Consider the following 13,888-nt stretch of genomic DNA (forward strand, 5'->3'; position numbering starts at 1 on the left):
ATAGCCCAACAAAACAGGAAGTCATGGTTCACAACCTGAAAGTTTCTACACACTCTGATCAACTTAAAAAAAAAAAAATGTCAGATATAAATGGGGAAAAATGCTCCAGTTAAACTTTGTTCATAAGACTTTTCTAGGATTTCCAATAATCATAGCACATATGGTTTTGTTAAAAATATTTCTTTCTTGATGAGGAATAATTTTTTCTCTGAATAAAATTACTTCAGTTAACGGTTGATTTTTCTGTCATATTCTTCAGTGTGAGATTAAGGTCATTCACCAAAAGGTGATATTTTATTTTTATTTAGCTGTTTTTTTTTTCTTTTCTTATTTTGCTTTACCAGGGTGCCAATACTTATGGAGGAGACTGTAAATGTAATTATTATTTACCTCATATTAGCAAAATATAGGATGTTGTATATATTTTTATGTTGAAAGAACTCATTAACCCAGGATGATTTTTGAATGTTAACTTTTGTAAGTGTGAGCTAGAATGGTTGTAATATTTAATGTAGCTTTTATGGTAATTTTACATAAGCTACAAAGTTGGTACCTATGTCATATGTTATTGGTAAGCTTTTTGTTGTTCTTGTCCTTTTCTGTGCCTTTTTATTTTACAAATTTATGTATAGTTAATTTTGCTTTTTTATTGTGAGTGTTAGTAAGGCTTGCCTCTCTACAAAAAATATTAAACATAATGGCAGTATATTTGCCTTTTTAATATCAATGTATGTTTTTTTTCTCTTTCCCTTTTTAAATAAGGAAGACAGCATGATAGCAGTAACTGAGAGTATTGTAACTTAGGAAGAATCTCCCAGCAGGTGATGGAAAAACAGACTTTCACCTGAAGCAAGTTCTCTGAAAAGCCAACAAGTCTTCATCAGAGAAATCTGAGACACAGCTACTATAATGGCTGAATCTGAAGGGGGCATTTCGCCCTCCTCAGTATACATTCAGCATCAGTACATGTGCAGTGAGTGTGGACAGCTGTTCAACATGCTAGAGGAAGTGCTGATTCACCAGCAAAGTCACTTTGCTGGGGCTGAAGTCTATGAGGATGGAGCAAGTGGAGAGGCAGAAGATTTGGAAGAAGAAAACGGTCCTCTGATGGAAGAGGAAAATACTGAAGGTGTTGAACAGGTTCAAATTGCTGGACTTGCTGGGGTCCATGAAAGTCATTACCAGTGCCTGGAGTGCGGTCAGTTGTTGATGTCACCTGATGAACTACTTCAGCACCAGGAACTACACATGAAGGATGCAATTGCGAGTCAAGGTAAAGTTACTGATTGAGCTATGCTAGTACTCCCTTGTACAATATAATGAAAGATTGGAGTGGCTGTAACAAAAGTAAAGTTTAGGTAAATGAGACAACAACATGTTACTGATAATAAATTTAGAGAGTAAGGTGTGCAGGTGTGTCGAACTCTGGTCCTGGAGGCCACAGTGGCTGCATGTTTTCTTTCCAACCATCTTCTTATTTAGGTCGCCGCTTTTGCGGCTGATTAATTTGTTTTGCCTTAGTTTTAATTGACATGACGCAGCCATACTTAATGAGCAGCCAAACAATGAGACACAAAACAAGCCTCCACATGACCAGCTAACCTGAAAATAAAGAAAGGTGAAGGTCTCGGTTATGTTGATCTGCTCAGGTCACATCTTGACAGTGGTCAGAGAAAAAACAGAAAATCAACAGTCTGCTGTGGCAGAATGAGAGCAGCAACACGTCATGATATTCAGTAATGGATTTAAATTAACAGCAAGAATTGGCTTCTCATTAAGAAACTGGTTGGAGTGAAATTGGCTAGAGTTTAATGTTCTAATTTAGCTGGTCATATGTTGGTTCATTTCACATCTCATTTCTGCTTGGCTGCTATTTAATGAAGAAACAAATCAATTCAGAGGACTGAATCCTTAAAAACACAGGCTATTAAAATTAAGATAAAAGGAGTTAATTAGCAATGAAAACTGTTTACTGATTAGGAAAAGAGTTAGAATGAAAACCTGCAGCCACTGCGGCCCACCAGGACCGGATCCAAATACCCTTGTCTTTAGTGCAAGAGTTCAGCTGTCAAATCCTTTTGTTCTTTTTATTCACGGATGTTGCACAATGCAGATAATGTAGACAAAGAGTTAAAGATATTTACATATGTGCAGGGGATAATTTATGACATGCATAACATGCAAAAAGAGCAGCTAATAATACATATAGTGTTTTACTTCATAGGTTTTGCAACTTTTTCACACACAAACCATTTTCACACTATAACTAAAACTACTCCACTCATTCACTTTGTATAGTAAACTTGAACAATAATCAAGTAGCAATATTGTAATCATAATTTATTATTTATTATGAATATTCTTTATTAGTTTATCAAACAAACTTACCAGTATGGTCCCATTCAAACATATCAGAATTTACATTTCAGGACACATGTTTCAATGCTTTGGGATAACTGAAATTATTTTCATTCTCAGCCTCAGGCCTTTATCTCTATATCCACCACTCTATTGCTCAGTTTTGCAAAGGGTGACCAGAGTGTAATATTACCATATGTTCATAGAGTCGATATTGTCACATAGTGCTGTTAAATTCTTAGTCGCATGTGCTAATCAACATGCAACATGTTGCCACGCTTTGGCGCCATGATTAGTATTACTACTTTACCTCAAAAGTCCTGTCTTTCTTATTGCAGAAGTTCTGTCTTCCTTATTTGGAATAATAACCTGTGTGCCTTCATCTGTTTTTCTGTATGAATAAAAAAAACTTCAAAATGCAGCAACCTTTAGCAGTGTATACAACCCTAAACCTGTCATTGCTGCAATAACAGAAAATGCTATCTACATTACATATTTCAAGAAAAAAATTATGTATTGTTAGGCAAAAGTGCTGTGAATATTTCACAGTCCCGTGACACTTCCTAAAGGTCAATTAATCAAAAAGTGAATTAATAAATTTCAGTGCCATGAACTGCCATACTATGTGTATATATCTATATGTCTCTCAGTCACATAATTTAGATGATTAGGTTAATTTATCAAAAATTGCAAGGCTAGTTTGCCCAGCTTTCTGTGATATAGTACACATGCATTTTAAATCTTCAAAACCAAAGTGATCTTACAAAGTTTGGAAGTCGGAGAGAACAAAATACTTAAATGTCACCCTTTACTAAAAAAAAAAAAGTGGAGAATATCCCAGAAACATTAAGCAATTGCAGAATGTTTCCATTTTTGATTTGGCAGTTTTTTTTTCTTTTTTTTGTTGTTGGTGAAAAGCTGATATTTTTAATAAAGTCAGAAACTCTTTGAAGGAGATAGCGATCTAACTGCTGAAAATATGCAGGTATTAACAAAGAATTTAAATGAGATGGTTGGCAGTGTCAAAAGAATGGTATTTGATGCTGAGAGAGACAGTTTAATATTATATAAATCTAGTCTATCAAATGTGGTACACAAAAATTTGTTGAAACATTTGTTTGGAAATTGGCAACTAAATATTTCTATGATGTTTGGAAATTGGCAACTAAATATTTCTATGATTCTGAATTTTTCTTCAGGCTCTTAATAGTGATTGGCTTGCACACCGCTGGAACACCATTAACCATAATCTGAAAACTGATGCGTTTTTAAACATGTTACTTTTATCCTGTATGTTCTAATGTTCTATGTATCAGGGTCTATATCTTTAATGCTTAATTTATATTACTTTTTGTGTTTAATTTATGTTAATACCTACTTCAATAGTAAAAAATATTTTACTAAATAAAATATAACATTTTTCAGTTTTTCATAACCAAAACTTAAAAAAAAGAAAAAAACCTCTGGCAATTTACTGCTAATCTTTATACCATTTCAGGTTATTTACTGGCCTTGAGCAACTTACATTTCAATAAAAATTGGAAAGATTAGGTGTTCTAAAACCTTTGACTGGTAGAGTACCTTTGTAATATATAGATCTATTTATGATTCTGTTACTCTCCTATTATATAGTATGTTTATTTCCTTTGTTACTTTCAGTTTATTAAATAATGTACAATATAAGTTGTATGTTAAAGATGAAAATGAAAGTGATGTAGAGTATGTTATTCACAAAACAAGGTATCCCAGTTGTGTATGTTTAGAAGTCATTGTATCTTTTTGATTTTTAGGTCACCGTCGTTTAAGATAAAGAGACAAAATAAAGTTAAATATCTGCATGCTATCATTTTATTACTGTCCTTTCCTGAATCTGCTTATGCTGGTACAAGATCTTGGGGGTCATAACATAGCCTTGCAGCACTGTAAGCAAGGCAGGAGTCAAATCTAACAAGGTTCCTAGTGACCTGGCTGCTGCACTGCATCCCACACTCTTTTACTGTAGTCCAATTTAGTTCATTAGCCTTGTTTTACAGTTAAGATCAATAAGCAGATGTCAATAAGAACAGAAGACAACTGCATAGATGGATATTTTATTGATCCCAAGGGGAAACTGAGAATTTCAGTAGGTTTTGTGTGATCTTCTTATTAAAGGAGAGAGGCTGGTTGTCTTAAGTTTTATATATAAAATTAAGATTTTGTTGTCATGATTAAATAAGAAAAGGTCTACCTCACAAAAGAAATGCTAATCACAATACCCAGACTCAATTTAAGTTAAATTATTGCACTCAAATGATATGGATAACAGGGGAGAATAAAATTGTATTATTTGGAACACATTAGAACAATCTAGACGAGAACAGGCCATTCAGTCCAACAAAGCTCGCCAGTCCTGTCCACTTAATTCTTCTAAAAAACATTGAGTTTTGAAAGTCCCTAAAGTCTTACTGTATACCATGCTATTTGGCAGCTTATTCCAAGTGTCTATCGTTCTTTGTGTAAGGAAAAACTTCCTAATATTTGTATGAAATTTTCCCCTAAAAGTTTCCAACTGTGTCCCCATGTTCTTGATGAACTCACTTTAAAATAACAGCCTTGATTTTCTGTACTAATTCCCTTCATAATTTTAAACACTTCAGTCATGTCACCTTTTAATCATCATTTGCTAAAAGGAATAGTTCCCACAAAATTCAACATTTCCTTAAGGTTACTGGAAAAGAGAAATGTGTATTTCCCAGTCTGGTAAATGTATTTAAAGAAATTTTGCATACACTGTAGGTGGCTTGGTGGTTCATCTATCAGAAATTTTCCACTACTTCAGAGTCCTTTCAAATAAGAGTCTTGTTAGTCTCTGTGTGAAACTGTATGTAGTTTCTGTGAGGAGCCTTCTCAGTTATGCCTTATATTGTGGAACAGATGGTGCCACAGCTTAGTACCAAGGAACATATGTGTACCTTTTACATTTTTGAAATACAGACTAGAGAAATATTCTCATGGTAAGTAGTACAGCCAGTGGTTTGTTTGGTGTGCAGAATCATATCACTGTTGAGCAATGTTCTATGGCACATTTTCTTAAAGCACTGTTCAATGGCTCTTGTAAACAGGCAGTAAACCATTAAAGGTGTTGAGCAGACTGTAGCTGTGGACATATCTGAGGACTCTGTGATTTACAGAATCTGTTAGACGTGTTGAAATTACCCTGGCATCACACCTGTAAACATCAGTTATAGGTGATAGTGCTTAACGCCACAATACTTTTTATGGTTGTGTGCTTTTCAAAAATATTGAGTGGAATAAACCAGGTTTATCCTTGCCTCCAGGTACATATAATTATTGATCACCAACCCCAAGTTAGTAGTGGACTTGTCACAGAAGATGATCCAGTTGCCATACTTTTCAGGCCTTTCATAAGGACTCTGTGATGTTATAATGGCACTGTGGTTGGACTTCTTCCTCAGTGTGAGATTACAAGGTCAAAGGCACCAACTGCTTTGCTATGATATGCTATTGATTCTCAGGAGTTGCCAAGTCCTTCTAGATGGGCATGAGTACCTTAATGCACACATCCTTGCTAGCATCTTTCTAATATTGTATCTATTGTCACCAGGTTTTTATGACTTATGCATTTGTCATCAACCATATCGGCAACACAATTATACTCTAGGCATACTGTCACATTTATGAATATATTCTGTAAATATACTGATTTGTAAAGCATGCTGTTTTTACAAAAGAATGTGCAGCTTCTTTGATATCTTTTTTCACCATAGGCATGTTTGAGGGCACATTAACTTTAAACTACAGAATTGTACTGTATCTTTTCCAACAGCTGCATTTCTAATTTAACTTTTTAGTCTTCATAAATAAATTTAAAACCGAGGCTTCTATGGATTCTTCTCTTCTGTATCATATCCATGTTTGCAGCTGATATGCCGTCTTATTCTTATCTTGGTAATACTTATGTTTCTGTTTTCTTTCTTCAAAGCTGCAGTTGAAGGCCTAGATGAAGCAGCACAGAGTCATGCTAACAGCAGCATTGGAGAAACGCAGCAATCTACACAGCAGATTCACTATCAGTGCCTTGAGTGTCAGGCTTTGTTTGATAGTCCAGACATGTGGCTTGCTCATCGACAAACTCATACTAAACCACAACAGCAAAAAGTTGTTGGATCTGCAGAAAATCCTTCTGCTTCAACGGATTCGGTCAGTTGTTTAATGTGGTAGTGTTTTGTTTGTGTGTGGTTTTTTTTTAAATTATGAAAAGTATTCAGTGAATTTTTACAGTACAGTGGAAAGATAAATGTTACTTTAGTGTTATTAAAACTTTTAATTTTATGCATCATTCTGTGATGGTACTCTAGGTCAGGTATAATACCTAAAATCGGTCTCTTATTTGCAACTAAAAACAGTCTCATCTGGATTAAGTATAAGTTCAGTAGACTGTACTGCCATTATTCATTCAGTAATATTTTAAAGTACATTGATATTATAATTGGAGAGGCAGAGAGACTGATTTTTGTCTTTCAAAGCTGAAGATGGGCAAGAACCTTACAATGCCTAATACTGTAAACAAAAAAATAATGAAAACGTTTTATAAAGTTTATAGACTAAAAAAGTTGGACATTTTTCATAGTTCAGTCCTGTGTTTCAAGCTTAATTAAAAAATCCAATTTCAATGAATGTATTCACTATTTTCATTTGTACAGAGGCATGATGATGCAGTGGATAGCGATGCTTCTTCATTGACCCAGCATTCTGGGTTAGAAACTATACATCCCAAGCAGATCTGAGAGTTTTTTAATAGTTTGGAGGAGATTTGAGAATTTTTAAACTGTCTCTCCATAAATATTACATTAGAGCAGAGTACAGTAGAACCCCAATTATCTGCATCCTGATTTCCTGAGGTTTCACATTATCCTAGGCAAACCTCTGGATGTCATACACTACTAAAGACTTTGCTGTGAATACTGTACTCGACACATAACTAATATACTTTTAACCTCAACTATACCAAGTGAACAATCAAGGAGCTGGTAACTGTAGGAACATGGGTGTGACTCATTTACCCTTCCCCAAGTGTACCCCACAGCTATTGTCAGTGTGTTGCCAGCATTGACCATGAACACATGTTCTAATCCAGGGGTGCCCACACTTTTTCGGCTTGTGAGCTACTTTTAAAATGACCAGGTCAAAATGATCTACCTACATTAAAAATTCTCTATCTATCTGTATCTCTATATCTATCTCTATCTAGTATACTTTATACATAAAATATATATGTTGTCGTACCTTGCATAACTGAATAACAATTCAATACATTTATGGTCACTACAGTATTTGGGTTTAATAATCTTCATGTGGGAAAAGGCTGACACGCATAAATAAGTAGAGCTGAATAATGCAGTCAAGGAGGTGGCACATTCCCGCATGTTTGGGTACTTTTCCTCTGTGAGTAAGTTCCAGAACTGCCCCAGACTTCATCTGAATGTCATCCTGTAGTGTGAAAATCTCATCCTCCATTGTAGAGGAGTTTTAGGTGAAACAGTGTTGCAATTTCTGATGCAAGTGAATCCCCCTCAACATCTTCCCTAAATGGATAGCACTTAAATGTAGCGATTGGCTCAAGTAAAGCTGAGTCTTGAAACTGTCTGTCAAAGTGTGACAGGCAATTTTCAATCTGCTGTGTGTAGCATATGCTGTCAAGTTGCGCACATGCCATTGCATCTCCAGCTCTGACACAAAGTTTTGGCTGTCCCCCAATCAAGGCGCTGCAGCTTTGAGGACAGATGTTGCATTTTTCATTTGAAAGCATTAACTGAGCTAATCATATTGACCATGGAGTTCTCTTTTCCTTGCAGCTGTAAATTAAGCTCATTCAACATGTTGGTCAAATCTGGGGAAAAAAATGCCAAGTCTAGCGGCCATTGATCATTATTAAGTTGCTTGTATTCTTCATGTTTAATGACAAGGAGAAACTCCTTTTTCTCCGGCCAGGGGTCGTGAAATATCTGAAAGAATTTCTCTCTAGCAATCTGCCTCAACGAAAGCCTCTTTTTATCATCTCTCCATCTTGGAAGGACTTCTTATGCTTAATGATCGAGTGACTCACCCAGAAAGATGCTTCGGTGTGTCTGCCTTTGCTTTTGAATTCAGCCAAGTGAAAAATGACGGCTGTCCAATTAACTGCGATTTTAGTTACCTCTCCTTTCTCTTTCTCATTTTGCTTTTCAAAAGGAAGTCAGTTTAGTAGTTTTTATGAACTAAAAGTTCATAAAGTGCCTTTCCACATTTTCCTTCTTTGGAATAGCAATGATAGATTAACAGATCAGAAAAATGCACTTCGTTTGTGACATTGTGAGAAAAAAATCCTCTTCTAATTCCACATCCAGGATCCTAGTTGGCAAACCCCCAGGCAGACATGTGGTCCAATCCTACCTTCTGGAAATGACCCTCTATCTTCCGCAGCCAGGTGTTTTACGTGGGTGACCCCTAGGCCTGTTCCAGCCACTCAGGTCCTCAACAGTGAAGATCCCGTGAGCCGGATCAACCTCGGGGAATCCACCACATGGCCGTAGTGCCATAACTGATGCTCCCTCACAATGTAGGTAATGTGCCTAATTTGGGACTCCATGACAAGTCAAACCAGTGGTATCCAAGGATTGTCTGAAGAAACTTTGTGCCAGTCTTTGTCTCAAGTCACTGGATAGCATCCATGTCTTGCAACCATATAGCAAGACAGGAAGCACTAGGACTCTAAAGACTTGGACCATTGTCCTTTTGCATAGATATCAGGAACGCCACACACCCCTTTCCATTGACCTCATGATCCCCCATGCACTCCTAATCCGTCTACTGACTTAATTGGAAGAATGACCAAAGGCATGAATGTTAATGTCGAGTTAAGTAAACCTCTTGACAAGGTCGACACTCTCTCCGCAGACAGACACACTGCTGATGGCTGTGCCTAAGAGGTCATTAAAGGCTTGGATCTTGGTTTTTATCCACAACACTTGCAAGCCCAAACACTCAGGCTCCTCGTTCAGTTTCTTGAGAGCCCCAATCAGAGCCTCCATTGACTCCGTGAAGATCACAGCATCGTCGGCAATGTCAAGATCGGTGAAAATTTCTTTCCCAACTGATGCCCCATAGCCGCTTTACTCCATGACCTTGCCCAACACCCAGTCCATGCAAGCATTGAACAGAATAGGAGCAAGAACACACCCCCTGATGAACCCCAGAATCAAAAGGGGAAAAACACAGAGGTTTTACCTCCACTCTGCACACACTCTTACCTTTCCAGATAAGGACGCTAAGTTCAGTTTTCCAGTCAGTTGGGATGACACCAGTCTCCCAAATGGAAGCAAAGATTGTTTGCAATAACGGGTATGAAAGAGGTTTAAAAGTGATGCTGTACCATATAAATTGGCAAGATATTTTAGGTCTGTAATATTTAACTTTAGATGGCCAGGGCTATCCATTTTATCAGAATTTTCAGGAGTCCGCGGTAGCATTGGTCTACATTACCTTGGATAATCAGGGTTTATCTATTAAGCTAGGAAATAATAGGTGTACCAGTCAGTAAGATCTAGTAAGTGTATTTATATTACAAGCATAATAGTGATGGTATTTAATTGTATCCACATATAATTGGTTCATTCGTTAAGTACTGATGGTTCAAAAATATGCTCCTTTCAATAAAAATTTTTTTTTTTTTTACTATTTAATGAAAATGTTATAAAATAATTTTTCTTAAAGCAATACGCCACCTGGAATGATATTTTCTTTTAGATGTTACTTACCCATGTGTTTTGAACTGATGACCATCCATCCATTACCAAACCCGCTATATCCTAACACAGGGCTACGGGGATCTGCTGGAGTCAATCCCAGCCAACACGGGGCGCAAGGCAGGAAACAAACTTCAGGCAGAGCTCCAGCCCTCCGCAGTACTGATGACCAAGGAAGATTTTTAAGTGCACGTTTTAATGGAGTTAAAAAAGTTAAACATGGAATGGTGGTCTATGATGACCAACCAAGGACCACAGCAAACAATATCAAAAATATACAGGGAATGAAAAAAAAATTAAATCTTGGCTATACTTATGTTGCCTAATCCACATGTCCGTTATCTAGTTTTATGCTTACAACATGCAAAATGCAAACATTTTTTGTTAAATAAATACTTCTGGAAAAAATTAATGCTGGGCATAAAGAGGAAATTCCTGTTTTCAGTTCAAAGACTCAATCCCATGTGAATTGCATTTCTTGTTTATGCCCTGTACTATAGTCCAGTGTTGGTCACTGTAGACCACCATTCTATCTAAAAAATTTTTATCTGTTTTTCCATGAAACATTTGTAAAAACATTTTCTTCGTCATCACTACAAAACACATGGGATCAGTAACAAACATATTTTAGGTGGAGTATTCCTTCAGTATTACTGCTGCTGTGTTGTAATGCATTCAGGAAGAACTCTGGGTAGGTGGACATGTATGTGGCATGTGGTTAGCAATTTGCTTGAGAGAAATTCAGAGATTGTTGAGAAACTCTGCAAGCTCCATGCAGTTTATGCTTTAGCACATATTAAAAGATTCAGTTTGGTTTATGATTTTTTTTTTTTTAAATCTCTCATTTGATAGGCTCCTCAGCATCAAGAAATCTTGGTTCAGACAGATGGCCCAGGAGGGCCCTTCTTCAATTTACAAAATCTTGTATTAAGTGAACATCGCTATGAAAGAGCAGGGGAAATTCTTAGCCTGGCACAGGTCAGATTTTTTACTTTTAATTTCCCCTATCTCTCTGTGGTTAGGAGCAACTAATATAGTACTTTAACTGTGGCTTTGTGATTATCTTTGATTTGCAATATAGTGCCACTCCATGCTTCTCTGATATTACTGATTTAGGCCTCAGCACTTCCAATACTGAAATTAAATAAGCATGTTTAGAAAGAAAAAAAATGTCTTCATATAGGAGTTCTTTTCATTTGTAGCATTCATCTACAATATTTTTGTTCTCTCTGTCATCTTCCTTTTAGCCTGTTACTGATTTTTCTCACCAGACATTCTGTACTTATTGGTACATTTTTCTTCAGTTGTACTTCTTGTCATTAGAATGAATGTTGTTTAACTAATCAGTGTTCCATTTCAGTGTCTCACATGAGACTGCCATCTCCGACATTACATTCCCCGGCAGCTCTCCCAATTTTTTATACTTTCGATTCTTTTGACTTTATAATTTATAAATATATAAAAACACAATTGTGTAAACAAGCAACTTGACCTTTTACTTCTTCTGATTTTGCTAGGTTCTGATTTTTTTTTTTTCTGTCCTCTTTTTAAGTTTTTACTTATGTTATATGTATGTCAAGTTCCACTCAGAAATGTTCAAACAGCAGGGAAAAAGAGGACTGTGCATTAGAAGCTGCATATATGCAGTTTTTGATTAGTTTTTTTATTGTCCCACATAGATATGCGCGAGTAACTATCAAATGATCAAGGAATCAATTTGTTTAAGTGACTAGTAGCAGAGTGAGATGCATGCAGTACTAATTGTGGATTTAGAAGTGCTCAATTTGAATATATTTGACTAGACTATATAGTTTGTGTTTGAACTCCTACTATAGTTTCTGTTTTATGTTTCACTACAGCAATACCAACAGTTCCACTTTAGTGGAAACAAGCTAGCTACAATTGCACATCTTCTTCTTGTTTTCTCCTTGAAGCTTGCAATGTTTTAGAAGTTTAATTTGAGACAGAAAATAGATGGTGGTAGTAAATAACTAATGTATTTGATTTAGTCTACACATTTTTTGGTAATATTACTTACTGTGTGAATAAGTGCCATCTTGAGTTGATGCAAAATTTCACTGACCACATTGAACTGCAACAAAACAATGGTATGTTCCTTAAATTTTGCCATTTTGTCACATATATTGACTCTCTTACAAGCATTTTATATTGTCATTGTCATTTTTTAGTAGAGGTGGAGTGGTCATGTTTAAAATTGGACATGATGGTTTATAAAACTAAATAAGTCATTTACTTTGGCTTTTATTTACAATGAAAATAAAGCATGTACTGTATTTATATAGACCTAAAATATTTTGTATTAGCAGATTTACTTTTTAAATTGTGAAGGATTATTTGAACAAATGTTTAGCTAGAAGAGTCTGATTAGTTGTAAAACATTAGAGCATTACACCACTTGCAGGACTTTATCTGTCGAGCTACATGTTGACTGAATTGCAGCATTGACATTGTATGCAGAGCCCTGAAATTTTGTTTATTTGTATTGCTGATCAGCTCTAAAGCAGTGCTCTTCCATTAAACCACCTGTAATGATCTGGAACAGTTGTAGAATATTCAAAATCTAACTGTGCAAATAGGAATTTCCGTTTAAGAAAATGATGAAGGGACCTCAAGATTAGTTGTGAGAAGAAAGTCATGCAAAATATTACCATAAAAAACATACTCGTTAAAGGACTATTTCAACCAAAAATGATAAACATATATCCGTGTTGTTTTGTAGTGATGATCATGAAAAATGTTTAATTTCTTGTGTTCATGGAGATAAGAAAATTCATGATACAATGGGCTTGAATGGGAATCCAGTTTGAGTAACAGCAGACAATGCCAAAATATTCATGAAAATAATAATCCAACTGTCAGTTACAAGTCATTTGCTCACCAAAGAACCATGAGAAGAAAACACCATTTGCCAGTGAAATCCAGAAAATAATACATAAGACTGTAATTTTCTGTCCTTGTACTTTATTTATAAGTAATTATGAACTGCAATAAATGTTTATTTTTAGAAATGCTGTTAAACATAATTATCATAGGGTCGGCTTTTTTGCATTAAGTTGACAGGAATATTTAGTGAATTATTTCTATTTTTTTCGATAAGATATGTTCAAAAAATCTTTAAGCTGTGTATATAAAGGTCAAAACACTTTCATTCAACATTTCTTTTCATTTAAACTATTTTTACACCATGCTTTTTATAAACAGTACATTAATGTGAACATGCATGGCCCACAGTTAAACCGGTACACAAATTTCTGGTTGCGTATTTTCCTGCAACAGCAGAAGTAACAGACATTTAGTGTATTAATGAAGCAAATCTGGTACTGTATAGCTCGGTATCTCTCTACTCATACAAAGCAAGTGAACAGCTTCTCATCATTAGTCTTCTCAAACTTTATTCCTAGTTATACCTATTTCTTCACTAATCTCACAATTCAGTTTTTTGAGTTTTACTAATAAAAGAATTTAAGAATGCCTTAAGCATAAAATTGTATGCATGTGAAATCACTTTGAGTAGTCTGTATTTACATTTTCCGTCACATTTACAACTCATTTTTACTTTCTTTTCAAATTGTGTAACCTATTGCGAAAACAAAAAGAAAGAGAAAAAAAATTACACTTAAGATACTGTATGTTTAAATGCATTTGGTATTTTCTCATCAGCTAAATTGATTTCCTCTGTTTCTGGTCTAAAGTCATGTGCTGTAGGTTGGCAGTTGACTATAGAT

At 35.5% G+C, this 13,888-nt stretch overlaps 1 protein-coding gene across 4 annotated transcripts in view; it reads left to right on the forward strand.

Moving 5' to 3' along the window:
• znf526 (zinc finger protein 526) overlaps nt 1-13,888 on the forward strand; it is a 29,467-nt gene that overhangs the window by 3,417 nt on the left and 12,162 nt on the right. For 2 of the 4 annotated variants that reach the window (XM_039773152.1, XM_039773150.1), the window contains 3 exons: nt 763-1,273; nt 6,341-6,558; nt 10,995-11,120. In XM_039773152.1, coding sequence (XP_039629086.1) covers nt 910-1,273; nt 6,341-6,558; nt 10,995-11,120 — 708 coding nt within the window. In that variant the 5' untranslated portion in view covers nt 763-909. The remainder of the gene's footprint in view (nt 1-762; nt 1,274-6,340; nt 6,559-10,994; nt 11,121-13,888) is intronic. The other 2 variants (XM_039773153.1, XM_039773151.1) reach the window with 2 other exon arrangements.

The sequence above is a fragment of the Polypterus senegalus genome, chromosome 12 (genome assembly GCF_016835505.1).
Source record: "Polypterus senegalus isolate Bchr_013 chromosome 12, ASM1683550v1, whole genome shotgun sequence".
NCBI classification, from domain to species: Eukaryota; Metazoa; Chordata; class Cladistia; order Polypteriformes; family Polypteridae; genus Polypterus; species Polypterus senegalus.